This window comes from Schistocerca nitens, chromosome 2 (assembly GCF_023898315.1).
Source record: "Schistocerca nitens isolate TAMUIC-IGC-003100 chromosome 2, iqSchNite1.1, whole genome shotgun sequence".
NCBI classification, from domain to species: domain Eukaryota; kingdom Metazoa; phylum Arthropoda; class Insecta; order Orthoptera; family Acrididae; genus Schistocerca; species Schistocerca nitens.
The window spans coordinates 881865800-881880896 of NC_064615.1; the positions used below are offsets into that span (position 1 = coordinate 881865800).

Below are 15097 nucleotides of genomic sequence, written 5' to 3' on the forward strand. Positions count from 1 at the left end.
GAGCTCAGATGGAAACCCAGTTCTAAGCAAAGAAGGGAAAGCAGAAATGTGGAGGCAGTATATAGAGGGTCTATGCAAGGGCGATGTACTTGAGGACAATATTATGGAAATGGAAGAGGATGGAGATGAAGATGAAATGGGAGATATGATACTGAGTGAAGAGATTGACAGAGCACTGAAAGACCTGAGTCGAAACAAGGCCCCAGGAGTAGACAACATTCCATTTGAACTTCTGACGGCCTTGGGAGAGCCAGTCATGACAAAACTCTACCATCTGGTGAGCAAGATGTATGAGACAGGCGAAATACCTTCAGACTTCAAGAAGAATATAATAATTCCAATCCCAAAGAAAGCAGGTGTTGACAGATGTCAAAATTACCGAACTATCAGTTTAATAAGTCACAGCTGCAAAATACTAACGCGAATTCTTTACAGACGAATGGAAAAACTGGTAGAAGCGGACGTCGGGGAAGATCAGTTTGGATTCCGTAGAAATGTTGGAACACGTGAGGCAATACTGACCCTAGGACTTAGAAACTAGATTAAGGAAAGGCAAACCTACGTTTCTAGCATTTGCAGACTTAGAGAAAGCTTTTGACAATGTTGACTGGAATACTCCCTTTCAAATTCTGAAGGTGGCAGGGGTAAAATATAGGGAACGAAAGGCTATTTATAATTTGTATAGAAACCAAATGGCAGTTATAAGAGTTGAGGGGCATGAAAGGGAAGCAGTGGTTGGGAAGGGAGTGAGACAGGGTTGTAGCCTCTCCCTGATGTTATTCAATCTGTATATTGAGCAAGCAGTGAAGGAAACAAAAGAAAAATTCGGAGTTGAAATTAAAATCCATGGAGAAGAAATAAAAACTTTGAGGTTCGCCGATGACATTGTAATTCTGTCAGAGACAGCAAAGGACTTGGAAGAGCAGTTGAACGGATTGGATAGTGTCTTGAAAGGAGGATATAAGATGAACATCAACAAAAGCAAAACGAGGATAAGGAGTGTAGTCGAATTAAGTCGGGTGATGCTGAGGGAATTAGATTAGGAAATGAGACACTTAAAGTAGTAAAGCAATTTTGCTATTTGGGGAACAAAATAACTGATGATGGTCGAAGTAGAGAGGATATAAAATGTAGACTGGCAATGGCAAGGAAAGTGTTTCTGAAGAAGAGAAATTTGTTAACATCGAGTATAGATTTAAAAGTCAGGAAGTCGTTTCTGAGAGTATTTGTATGGAGTGTAGCCATGTATGGAAGTGAAACATGGACGATAAATAGTTTAGACAAGAAGAGAATAGAAGCTTTCGAAATGTGGTGCTACAGAAGAATGCTGAAGATTTGATGGGTAGATCACATTACTAATGAGAAGGTGTTGAAGAGGATTGGGGAGAAGAGAAGTTTGTGGCACAACTTGACTAGAAGAAGGGATCGGTTGGCAGGACATGTTCTGAGGCATCAAGGGATTACAAATTTAGCATTGGAGGGCAGCGTGGAGGGTAAAAATCGTAGAGGGAGACCAAGAGATGAATACACCAAGCAGATTCAGAAGGATGTAGGTTGCAGTAGGTACTGGGAGATGAAGAAGCTTGCACAGGATAGAGTAGCATGGAGAGCTGCATCAAACCAGTCTCAGGACTGAAGACCACAACAACAACAACAACTTAAATTCGTGATTTTATCATTATTCTCGTAATGCTTAACATAACTTTACTGCATTTGATAAGGATATTTTCTGTTCTTATTTTAACTGCATACCGTAGGAACACTTATTTAAGATGTCCTTCCTCGAATAAACATTATTCAACATAATTCTCTTTTGTTGACTGCAATTACAGATGTTGGAATGCAACACTTATTACAAAATTATTCATTTAACTTTTATTTTGTACTTATGTGTATTTTATTAACTCCCAATTTAGCCAATACATAGACTATTTGACTGAGGGATCACAGCTACAGGTTATAAGATGCAGCGAATTAGCTGCGTCGCAAGAAAGCAGACGTACGCGGCTCGAACCTATGACTACATTGAGCTGTTATTTTAAAATAGAACTGTGCATAGCCAAAGTACATAAAGTACGAGTAACCGCAGGTAAAGAGGCAATTGTTTTCCCCCTATCGGGTGATGTTTAGAAGAGCAACTACACCCGCAGTGACCGTTAGGTGCCATCGCACCTTGTTGCCCTCTTAACTGTGATCGCAGCTGTACGCCCGTTTGACGTGGGTCCCTTCTTGACCGTTACACAATTTAGCGGTCATCTGCTGGTGTAGTTGACGGTGGACCACTTCCTCTCCTTCAGGCAGCAATGCTTGTTTTTCGGAACGCTCGCCATGCACGTGAAACAATACCGTGAGAAATGCCATATTTCTGGGCAACACTCGTCAGACTTCGTCCATCTTCCAGTTTCCCTATGATTCTTCCACCTAATAAGATATCCATAGGATACTGGATTGTAAGGTCTGCCCAGGAGCAGATACAGACTTAGCTCACAATTTGGCAGTGATGAAGAGTAGGCTGAAGTTTAAGAGATTAGTCTGGAAGAATCAATACGCAAAGAAGTGGAACACGGAAGTACTAAGGAATGAAAAGATACACCTGAAGCTCTCTGACGCTATAGCTGCTGCGATAAGGAATAACTCAGTAGGCAGTGCAGTTGAAGAGGCACTTACAAAGCTGGTAGGAAAAACATAGGTACAAACAAGGTAACTGTGAAAAAAACCATGCGTAACAGAAGAAATACTTCAGTTAATTGACGAAAGAAGGAATTACAAAACGTTCAGAGACCGTCAGAAATATTGAGATACTAGTCACTCAGGAATGACATAAATCGGAAGTGCAGGAAAGCTGAGGCGAAATGGGTGCTTGAAAAATGTGAGGAAATCGAAAAAGAAATGACTGTCGAAAGTACTCTGACTCTGCACACAGAAAAGTCAAAAGAACCTTCGGTAAAGTTAAAAGCAAGGATGGCAACATTAATTCCGTTGTGAAGTGCAGAGCAAATAGGTGGAAAGAGTATACCTAAAGACTATACGAGGAGGAAGACTTTTCTGATGACGTGATAGAAGAAACAGGAATCGATATAGAAGAGATAGGAGATCCAGTATTAGAATGAGAATTTAAAAGAGCTTAGGAATACTCAAGATCAAATAAGGCAGAATGGATAGATAAGTGACCATCAGAATTTTTGAAATCGCTGAGGGAACTGGGAACAAACGGACTATTCACATTGGTTTATAGAATGGATGAGTCCTGCGATATATCATCTGACTTTCGGAAAAACATCATCCACACAATTCCGAAGATTATGAGAGCTGGCAAGTGCGAGAATTATCGCACAATCAGCTTAACAGCTAATACTTCCAAGCTGCTGACAAGAATAACATACAGAAAAATCGAAAAGAAAATTATCGGTGTGTTAGACAACGATCAGTTTGGCTTTAGGAATGTTAAAGGCACCAGAGGCAGTTCTGAAGTTGCAGTTGACAATCGAAGCAAGATTAAATAAAAATCAAGGCACGTTTATTGGATTTGTCGACCTGGAAAGATTGTTCGACAATGGCAAATGAAGCAAGACGCCAGAAATTCTAAAAAAGAATAGGGGTAAACTACACGAAAAGACGGGTAATATCCAATATACACAACAGCCAAGAGGAAACTGTTGGAGTTGAAGACCAAGAACGAAGTTTACGGATTAAAAAGTGTGTAAGAGATGGATGTAGTCCTTCGCCCTACTGTTCATCGAAGAAGCAATGACTGGCATAAAGGAAAAGTTCAAGAGTGGAATTAAAATTCAAGGTGAATGGATATAAATAATAAGATTCGCTGATGACGTGGCTGTTCTAAGTGAAAGTGAGGAATAATTACAGGATCTGCTGAACCGAATGAACTGGCAAATGAGTACAGAGTATAGATTTACAGGAAATCGAAGAAAGACCAAACTAATGAGAAGTAGTAGAAATGAGGAAAGCGAGACAGGATTGGTGATCACGAAGTAAATGAAGTTAGGGACTTCTGCTATCTAGGCAGCGAAACAACCCATGACGGATGGAGCAAGGAGGGCATAAAAAGCAGACTACCACTGGCAAAAAGGGCGTTCCTGGCCACGAGAAGTCTCCTAATATTAAACACAGATCTTAATTTGATGAAGAAATTACTGAGAAATTACTACGTTTGGAGCTCAGCAATGTACACTAGTGAAACATGGACTCATCATCTTGATGTTGCAGCTCTTTTGCCTGTGTTTGCTTTAACAATAACATATGTTTTTTAGTGGGTTCCGCCTTTAGCAAAACACTATTTTGTTTTTGTCCTAGACATGGACTGTTGGTAAACCAGGACAGAAGAGAATCGAAGCATTTGAGATGTGGTGCTACAGAGGAATGTTGAAAATTAGGTGGACTGACGAGGTAAGGTATGAGAATGTTTTCCATAGAATCGGCGAGAAAAGGAATATGTGAAAAACACTGGCGAGAAGAAGAGACAGGATGGAAGGACACTTGATAAGACAACATGGGATAACTTCCGTAGTACTAGAGGGAGGCTGTAGAGGGTAAAAACTGTAAGGGAAGCCAGATATTAGGATTTTATGCAGCAAATAACTAACTACGTCTGTTGCAAGTGCTATTCTGAGCTGAAGAGTTTGGCACAAGAGAAGAATTCGTGGCAGGCCGCATCAAATCAGTCAGAAGACTGATAACGGGAAAAGAAAAAATAATTAAATTCTGGTACATTAGTAACCAGTGTAACCCCCTGAATGCTGAACGCAAGCGAGCATTCGTGCATGCATTGTGTTGTATGCATTGTGTTGCTTAGGTGCCGGATGTCAGTGTGGAGGATGAAGTTCGGTGCGTGTTGCGCTTGGTCCGGCAGTACGGGGACAGCTAATCCTGTTTGTGGTTGACGGTGGAGTTGTCGTCCGATGATGTCCCATAAGCGCTCGATTGAAGACAGATCTGGCGTTCGAGCAGGCCAGAAAACATGTTGACACTCTGTAGAGTTTGTTGGGTTACAACAACAGTATGTGGGCGAGCGTTATCCTGTTGGAAAGCACCTCCTGTAATGCTGTTCATGAATGACAGCACAACAGGTCGAAGCACCAGACTGACGTACAAATATGCAGTCAGGGTGCGTGAGATAACCACGGAAATACACCTACTGTCATACGAAATCACACCTCAGACCACACCTCTAGGAGCAGGTCAAGCGGGTCTATCACGCTGACATGTTGGGTGCAGGTCTTCTACCAGCCTCCTCCTGACCAACACACGGCCATCACTGGCACCAAGGCAGATCCGGCTTTCATTAGGAAACACAACAGATCTCCACGCTGCCCTCCAATGACTTCTCGCTTGACACCACTGAAGTGGGAAAAGGCGGTGGTTTGGCACCATTGGAATGCACGCTACGGGGCACCTGGTTCGGAGATGTCCCTGAAGTAACAGATTTGTAACAGTTCGTTGTGTCACTGTTGTGTCGACTGCTGCTCAAATTGCCGCTTCAGATGCAGTACAATGCGCCAAAGCCAAACGCCGAAAACGATGAGTTTGCCTCGGTAGTGCCACGTGGTCGTCCGGAGCTTGTCTTGTGATCTTACATTCTTATGAACACCGTTCCAGCAATCGTCTATGGTGGCTACCTTTCTGCCAAGCCTTTCTGCAGTATCGCAGGAGGAACATCCAGCTTGTCGTGGCCCTATTACACGACCTCGTTCAAACTATGCGAGGTATAGACAATGGTGTCTTTGTTGGTTCAAAGGCATTCTTGACTAACAGCAACCCACCAGGTCCAATTTCAAAGGTACCTAACGCTAACGACCGTTACAGCATGTATTTAAAACAAACCTGATTTGCATCTTCATAGTGGCGCTATTAGCGCCACTATTATGCGACTGGCACGAAATTTGAATAGACATCATCTCTCAACTGTAGGAGCACGCCTACCAACTTTCGTTTAGGTGGCACAACGTCTTACTTGGTGTTGTAATTTTTTTTCTGTCAATGTACTTGTCAGGCCAACTGTCCAGTCCAGAATCCTTCGCGTAACTTTTTTCTGTGTGGTGCATCAAGCTGTATCTGTTGGATAGGGTGGATAGCAATGTGCGGCTGTTTGCTGATGATGCTGTGGTGCACTGGAACGTGTCGTCGTTGAGTGACTGTAGGAGGATACAAGATGACTTGGACAGGATTTGTGATTGGTGTAAAGAATGGCAGCTAACTCTAAATATAGATAAATGTAAATCAATGCAGATGAACAGGAAAAAGAATCCCGTAATGTTTGAATACTCCATTAGTAGTGTAGCGCTTGACACAGTCACGTCGGTTAGATATTTGGGCGTAACATTGCAGATCGATATGAAGTGGGACAAGTATGTAATGGCAGTTGTGGGGAAGGCAGATAGTCGTCTTCGGTTCATTGGTAGAATTTTGGGAAGATGTGGTTCATCTGTAAAGGAGACCGCTTATAAAACACTAATACGATCTATTCTTGAGTACTGCTCGAGCGTTTGGGATCCATATTAGGTCGGATTGAGGGAGGACATAGAAGCAATTCAGAGGCGGGCTGCTAGATTTGTTACTGGTAGGTTTGATCATCACGCGAGTGTTACGGAAATGCTTCAGGAACTCGGGTGGGAGTCTCTAGAGGAAAGGAGGCGTTCTTTTCGTGAATCGCTACTGAGGAAATTTAGAGAACCAGCATTTGAGGCTGACTGCAGTACAATTTTACTGCCGCCATCTTACATTTCGCGGAAAGACCACAAAGATAAGATAAGAGAGATTAGGGCTCGTACAGAGGCATATAGGCAGTCATTTTTCCCTCGTTCTGTTTGGGAGTGGAACAGGGAGAGAAGATGCTAGCTGTGGTACAAGGTACCCTTCGCCACGCACCGTATGGTGGATTGCCGAGTATTTATGTAGATGTAGATGTATTATTCCTGGTTGCTTCAAGTTTTCTTTTTAAACACCGATTCATTTCATTGTTTCAGTTTTTTCTGAGTGTTGCAACAAGCTGTATTATTCCTGGTTGCTTCAGGTTTTCTTTTAAAACACCGATTCATTTTATTGTTTCAGTTTTAACTTCACGGAGACTTTCATTCCAGAAACCGTTAGTTAATTTGGTTGATTACTTTTTTTCCAATTTTTTAATAGAATTTTAGCCTCCGTTTTTTCGTGTCCGAATAAATATTGGTACACTTTTCAATTTCTTTATTTGCTCTTGGTCTGTTTGAACCATCTTTAGTATAATTTAGACCTACAGTTTTCCTGATAACTTTTCTTTTTCTCTTTCGGATTTCTTCAATGTCCATCTTTCTGTTTAAAATGGGTGCTACAGGCCCGATTAAGGAACATCTGGTTTGATGAGTCTGTTATAACGTCACAGTTTCGTGTATTTAGAAATGAATGTTTTGTTACAGATATTTTTTAAATCTCGAAAGCTATTTCCACTTTGTAACAGCGAATTTGGTAACCAGTGTTTTTCAGACCAGTTTCCTGAATGAGAAAGTCTATCGCTTTTCCCATATTTATCTTTCAGAATTTTTGGAGCCAATTTGTTACTACACATGTGTTTTGTTTTCTAAAATGTTATGGTTCAAATGGCTCTGAGCACTATGGGACTTAACATCTGAGGTCATCAGCCCCCTAGAACTTAGAACTACTGAAACCTAACTAACCGAAGGACATCACACACATCCATGCCCGACGCAGGATTCGAACCTGCGACCGTAGCAATCGCGCGGTTCCAGACTGACGCGCCTAGAACCGCTCGGCCACTCCGGCCGGCTAAAATGTTACTTGGAGCCGTAGTATTTATACTGTTTGTTCTTGCGTTGTTTGAAAGTCATGTTTCATTTATTTATTTCAGTACCCCTTCAGGCGACTGTATAATCTAAATGCGTCATAAAAAAAGGAAAGTTCCCTGTTACCAATAAACTAATGGTCGTGGCATGTTACTGTGCGACACTGTCTTGACCATCAACTGTGTACTTACGCTGTGATAAGTTCCATCAAAATTGATGACAGTAGTGTCAGTAGATGAGCCTTTTACTACATACGTTTTGTTGCGCTCCAACGGCAGACAACATCGGCGGATCTTCAACGATGCTTAACAGACTCATGCTTTCATCGGAATGAGTAAAAATTTCATTCATCATGCTGTATGGTTTCGTAAGAACTTTTCGGAAGACACTCGCATACTTACACGTCAGATCGGCCTCAGTGATCACGCCAGCGTTGTTGATTAAGATGTCGACGCCGGACAGGTTTTCTTTGATCCACTTGAACGCTGCCAGTACGCTGTTCTCGTCTGCGACATCGCCCTGAATAGCGTGCAGTTTACCAGGGGCGTCCTTGAGAGCGAGTGCCTGTAAGAAAAGAAACAAACAGCGGATGAAGCGCTGTGACTCACAGGACTCTAGCAGAGCCAGGGCCGCAAGGAACGTTCCACAGTAGGAAATCAGTAATGATTAAGTGTCGTATGCATTCTTTTAGACAATGCTTAAAGTGAGTACTTTAATGTGAAAGTGCTTAAACGCTTCTTGCGATATGTCATACTTGAACTACGCTCTGTTTTCACCACTAAATATATCTAAAGGGTAATGAGTAACAGCTGACACTGCAAAAAATACAATTAATTAGAAAAATATTGCTCAGTATAATGAAAAGACTTCTACTTCAGACAGTCTAATTACCTTCGCTACAGTTAGTGTTACGTGCAGCAATGTATAATGCCGCAAGTTAAAATCTGGCTTTCCTGCCTATCACAAAAAAAAAAAAAAAAAAAAAAAATTGTTCGCTAACAGTTCAACTAACTTCACTGCACTCTGTGTTTCGTGCAATCATTAGAATTCGCAAACATCCACAGAGTGAAAGTCAAAATCAAAAGTGAAAATAACGAGTTTCCATCTCTTTTCACTTAGGATCCCACAGATTTTGGACTATTACTGCTACCCTGGCACACATTGATTAACGAAAGGAAAACAGTGGTCAGGTAACTACTTCTGTTTACAGATGTTTACATTTCCTGTTAGCAAGAAAAGCTGTTTGCAGTCTTAGGAAATGTCATACAGGTTGCCCACTTATCGCAATGATGACTGTAATTCGTGGCGAAGAAGCAATGACGAAACGTTAAGCAATAAATACAACTGCAATAGCGAGAAAGGAATGCTTTAATGAGCCACTGACTGGATGAAACCCAAAAGATCAGTGACAAAGGTTGGACGAAGGTAGAAATGTGTGGTAAAAATTACAACAGCGGTTGGGAAAACACAGCGGAAGAAATAAAGGAACTCAGTTATCCATCAAGTAAATGAATACCATAGTACAGGGCACATAAGGAGCAGATTACTGAGTGAGAAAGGGTTTCTGTTACAAAAGATGCTTTCTTGCATCGAATGTACAGGTTGAACTGACAAAGAAGTTATTGGTAGTGTACGATGAGGGCACAGTACTGCATAATACAACATAAATCGTGGGGGAAAATCCACAGGAAAAGATAGAGGTATTATTGTAAATGCAGCATCACTGAAGGGAGTTAAAAATGAAGAGCACAGGTGACGTAATAAGTGAACACGTAGGGGAAAGAATTCACTTGGAAGGGAATCTAACAAGTTCGAATGACACGTTTTAAAATTCGGTGTTGTACCTCTCCTGCCATCCATGAAGGTCATTTGTCTATGAATCTCCGCATTGGTTTACAATGCCAGTTTGCAGTATAGCAGCACAAACCGTTGGAGAAACGATTCCATGTCGCCGACAATAATGGCCATCAGAGTCACAAGTCATCACTAAGTTATTATTTGACATAAGTCCAAATTTCGTTAGAGACTGAACGTCATAAGCTGTACTGACAGAGCCATATTTCCCAAAATAGAAGTTGCTGTTTTGTTCATTTTTCCTTTATTCGTTATCGAAGTGCAAACGTAGAGTTTCAGTGAAGTAATTAAAGCACAGGTAGATGGAATAGTGAACAGACTTGACACGGGCAACATCTAGGAATACTGCTTCATTTTCGGTGCATCCACATTGCAGTAGTCCAACATTAAAGACCACAGTTATCAGATATGAAATGTGATAACAACAGGAATATGAACTTAGTAATGAAAACATTGACACTCATATAAAAGGATGTATTCTAGTGCAGAAAGTTGGTTGTTGGCAACAGAGTGAAAACGAGTTGTGAAATCCACTATTACTCGATTAACATGGTTGTTCCCTGGGTAAGTTGCTGCTAGTTTCTTTGCTTCTTCGGATTAAACATCTCTTGTGCTTCCTGAAAACCAATGTAAAATTTGTTAAACACTTCATTGAAGCTCTACGTCTGCACTCCTGAATACCGGCGCAGCTATTATTCAACTATGTGTGGACTTTAGGACCAGACTTTATCGCAGCAGCTGCTTTTTCCACTATGTATGGTAGCGTTGAGGAAGACGGTAGTCCATAAAAAATGAGTCTGGTCACTGTTGCACATGCGTTCCTTTCTTATGTTTTCGTGTTTAATAAACATGTTCACATCTGCCGCAAATGATTCTGCTGTCTGCATTATAATACGGGTTTCTTCCATGTGTTAGCTAGCGAAGTCTATAGTCATGTGCCTACACATTCTTCTTCGAAGGCACCCACGTACTCGCAACGAGGTTTAAAGTAGTCCGGAAGAACAGCTGTAGCCGCTTCGAGAGTCCACACTTGATAGGGCCAATTACGCACAACTGATCCATTGTCCTTATCTGTATCAAATCATGCTCTTACTCCTTTAAAGGCTTATTCCTATAAAGTCTTCAGTTTTGGTGTTAAGTTTCCTTCGATGGACATGCATCCTGCCTTTAGCACAACACGTAATCACCTCCTAGATAGATTTCGAAAGGAAGCAGCTATCACGACCCATTAGTTTCCTAAAAGAATTGTAACTGCGGTTATTGCAGTTCTCATAAATACTGTCCAGTGTCCTCTCATCAGCGCGCCACAGTACGCTTGTCGTGGTGTTTTTGGGGATTAAGGTGCTCATTCCCGTTGCCTTATGTTTCCTTCAGCTACTGGACGTCACATTTCGGAACTTCTCTTTCATCTTCATTAATGTCACAATCACTATTCCTCTCCAAAGCGCCTGTATGAATTTTTGCGCTTTGAATTGTGCATGTAATGTGTATGAAAACAACTCATCCTCCACTCCACTCGCTCTCCCAGTAAGTACCTTTTCACTTAGCAGTTTCCAGCGCCCACACGATTCATTATTGGCTTCCACTCACTCATAGCTGCCGTTGTACGCGCGCTGCACTATCAAACACAGTAACAGCCTCTCTCTCACTGTGTACAGAGATACAAAAAACAAGCGAGGCTAGTACTGTGACCTGCAGATGGCGTTGTCACATGCATACGCACTTTTACAGGTGAGTGACATTAATAGCTGAGGTCATTCTAATTTTTCTAAACCGAGAGAAATCGTCAGACGTAAAGGTAACCTCAGGCGTATCCCAAGGGATCGTTAAAGGGCAGTTAATTTCCAGAATATGTATAAATGACGGAGTGGACATCGTCAGAAGTTCCATGAGGTTTTTCGCGGATGATTGTGTTGTGTACAGAGAAGGCGAAGCGCTAGAAAAGCAAAGCGAGATACAGTGCGGCGTGCAGAGGATCGACACTTGGCGCTGGAGTCGGAAGTTTATCTTCAACATACACAAATGCAACATACTGAGCGTAAACACACGGAAAGATCCGTAACTGCATGATTGCACGATTTCAAAACGAACACTGGAAGCAGTCAAGTCCATTAAATAATATGTGCCAGCACACGTCAGCATTGATTTAAAGAGGAACACCCACATAAAGCCAACTGCAAGTAAGGCAGCTGACAGGCTGAGATATACTGAAAGGTGTACTCCATCCACAAAGAAGGTAGCCTGTATTGTTCAGAAGAACGGTGTAATGTTCCTTCAGACATGCATGAATGTTCTTAACAACACAGGCACTGTAAATTCATATTTTTCCGCCGGTATCAGATAGCGACATTCAATTAAAATGTCCTCCCCTATATAGGATTTACATAATGTGTGTATGAGTATAGACTGTGACGCAGGAAGGACGACATATAGAAATATGGGTCTAGCTATGAGTCGTGCACGAATAGCCAAAGCGGATAAGGTGGCCACTCGTGCAGAGTGGGAAACCCAGGTCCGTGTGCCGATCGAGTAAAAATTTTCACTGTCGCCATTGCCTTATATAGCTGATGGTTGTCACCATTCGGGACTGCGAATACAGTTCGTGTAAATATTTTTACCAGATAGGACTGATAGAGGAAGTGAAAAACGTCGAAAGAAGAGCAGCGCTTTCTCCACTGGTTCACTCAGTAAGCGCGAAAGAATCAGGAAAGATGCTCAGCCCAATAGTGACAGATGCTGCAAGAGAGTTCTCTGTATGAAGGCGTGTTTTATTATTAAAATTTCGACAGTGTACATTAGTAGAAGTATCGAGCGAAACATTGCTTCTCCCTAAATATATTCCCTCTAAAGACTCTGAAGCAAAAATTCAAGAGATGCGAGCTCACAAGGAGGCCTACGAGCTATCTTCTTCACTCACACTATTGGCGACTGGAGCAGGGGAAGGGGTATCCTCCGCAACACGGGGAGTACACGAGATGTGTGAGAAAAGTAATGAGACTGACAACAGTGGAGCAATGTGGCAACACTGTATTGTTCTACTTGTGTAGACCAGTGTGTTCATCCCTTCCATAGTCTTGCACAGTCCGCGTTTCAGCTCGCTTCAGCCATGTTGTGATTTTTGTGTTTTGTTATGTGTTACGAAAATGGAACAGCGGAATTTAGAGTAGTGATACGCCATCAAGTTATGTGTTAACGTTCGCCTTTTTAGCTAGGTGGTAACGTGCTCGCCCCCCATGCAAGCGGGTCCGGGTTCGATACCCGGCAGGGTTGGAGATTTTCTCCGTTCGGGGAGTGGTTGTTGTGTTGTCCTCATCATCATTTCATTCTCGTCACCGGCGCGCAAGTCGCCTAATGTGGCGCCCACTGAAATAGGGCTTGCCCTTGGCGGCCGAACTTTCCCAGATGGGGCCTCCCAGCCAACGAAGCTGTATACGCTCATTTCATTCTTTCTGTGTTAAACTTGGGGAATCCGCGACTGCGACCTTTGAAGAGTGGAAAAAGCCCTATAGGGAACATTATTAACCAAATGCACAAGTTGTTCGCTGGCACAATGCATTTTTGGAAGACCGAGTACACGTTGAAAATGAACCACGCTGAGGGAAATTTTCAGTTTCAAAAATCGACCAAAACGTTCGTGCTCTTGTGAGATACGACCGATGTTTAGCAATAAGGATGATAGGTGACCTGTTCAACTCTTTCACCATATATCAAATTTTGACCAAAAATTTGCACATGCCAAGTTTGGGCCAAAAATGTGCCGAAAAACCTCACAACTGAGCAGAACAGTCGAAGAAACGCGTGCGTTAATCTTCTTGAAAGGACAGCCAATGATCACGAATGGTTCAGTGGTGTGACCGCAGGTGATGAATCCTGGATTTTTGAGTATAGTCATGAGACAAAGGCGCAAAGTGAGGGGTGGCACACTGAGACATCTCCTGGACCGAAAGCTCAAATGAGCAGATCAAAGATCAAAACAATGCTGATTTGCTTTTTTTGACAGTAGGGGTATCTGGCATAAAGAATTTGTTCCTCCTGGACAAACTGTCAACCAAGCGTTTTGCAAAGATATCCTTGAAGGCTCTGGAATAGGGCCAGTCGAATGAGACTGACATTGCAGACAAGTGAATGCTGGATCATGACAATGTCCCCTGTCACACAACCACTTCCATGAAGGAATTTTTCACCTCAAAAGGCATGCCTGGTGTTCCACAGCACCCCTGTTCATCATATCTGAGTCCTTGTGACTTTTTTCTTTTCTCGAATTTGAAAAATGTCTTCAAAGGACGTCATTTTGGGACTCTGGAGAAGATTGACAAGAATGTGACTAGCATGTTAAAGGCTCTACCACTTGAAGCTTCTCAGCGCTGCAAGCAAGGATGGGAACTACTACTCCTCTGGTGTATAGCTGCAGAAAGGATTTTGAAGGTAACAATATTATTGTTTGAAAAAAAAAAATAAATAAATAAAAACTTTGGTAGATAATACAAACAGTGTCAGTACATCTCTTACATCTCTCGCAGATGTAACTGTATGCTCATTGTTATATTTTAAGCTCGTTTCCAGTCAGTTGTACCCTTTAGAACTTGTCTTCTATGTAAAAACCTGTACAAAACAAGAATAGGTCAGTGGGACAAGTGCTGCGGTATTCTGGAACAGCTGACATGGAACTAGAAGGAGTATAACAGAGAAAATGGGATGTCAGACGAGAAGGAGCATATGCAGAATAAAGGAATGGTGATTTTGCGTGTAATAGGTAAGAAAGAGACCAATGACTGTCAGTCACTAAGTAGTTGAAAGAGAGAGAGTACAGAAAGAAATGGACTGAGTGGTTTGGTTACGGGAGGTGTGTTTTCTGGGGAACGCCTACCTTGACCCTGTCGACCCTCCTGGCCAGGCCGACGACGGTGAGGCCGCGTCTGAGCAGCGCCTGTGTGATGGCGGCGCCGATGCCGCAGCTGGCGCCAGTCACCAGCGCGACGCGGCCTGCGTACGTCTCAATGCCCATGCCTGCTGCTGTTGGCTGCCCTGGTGCGACTGACTACCAAGGCCGGCCCCACTCCCTTTATATAGACGCGGCCTCCGGCGTCGGAGAAAAGTGCTGAGTCACCATCATTCCCCTCCACAGCGACAGCTCGAGTTCCACTCGGATACACCTTCATACTGATAAGGAAGGCTGGTATCTGCATACTCCGCCTGGCACTACCTTATCGCCATTTACTTCGTCTTCTCATTGATCTTGAGGCGTAGCTCCGTATAACGATCCTGCCTTGGAGGCGGTTAAGTGGGAGATGTGTCTCAGAGCTGGATAGTGACAGATGGTGACGCGAGAGTGGACGTGCACGTAGTTTATGTATCAGCCGATAGAGGACAATATTGGATAGGGGAACTGTGATTTTAGTTTCGATTGTGCCCACTAGAGTGCACTAAAGTAATAGAATGTTTTTCATAAA

The 15097-nt window shown here is 42.6% G+C and overlaps 1 protein-coding gene across 1 annotated transcript in view; it reads right to left on the minus strand.

Moving 5' to 3' along the window:
• LOC126237185 (dehydrogenase/reductase SDR family member 11-like) overlaps positions 1-14690 on the minus strand; it is a 53198-nt gene extending 38508 nt beyond the window's left edge. Inside the window, exons 1-2 of the mRNA XM_049947061.1 lie at positions 14515-14690; positions 8195-8357 (exon numbers count right to left, since the gene is read on the minus strand). Of these exons, the coding sequence (XP_049803018.1) occupies positions 8195-8357; positions 14515-14652 (301 nt within the window). The 5' untranslated portion in view covers positions 14653-14690. The remainder of the gene's footprint in view (positions 1-8194; positions 8358-14514) is intronic.
• Between the last annotated feature and the right edge of the window lie 407 nt (positions 14691-15097).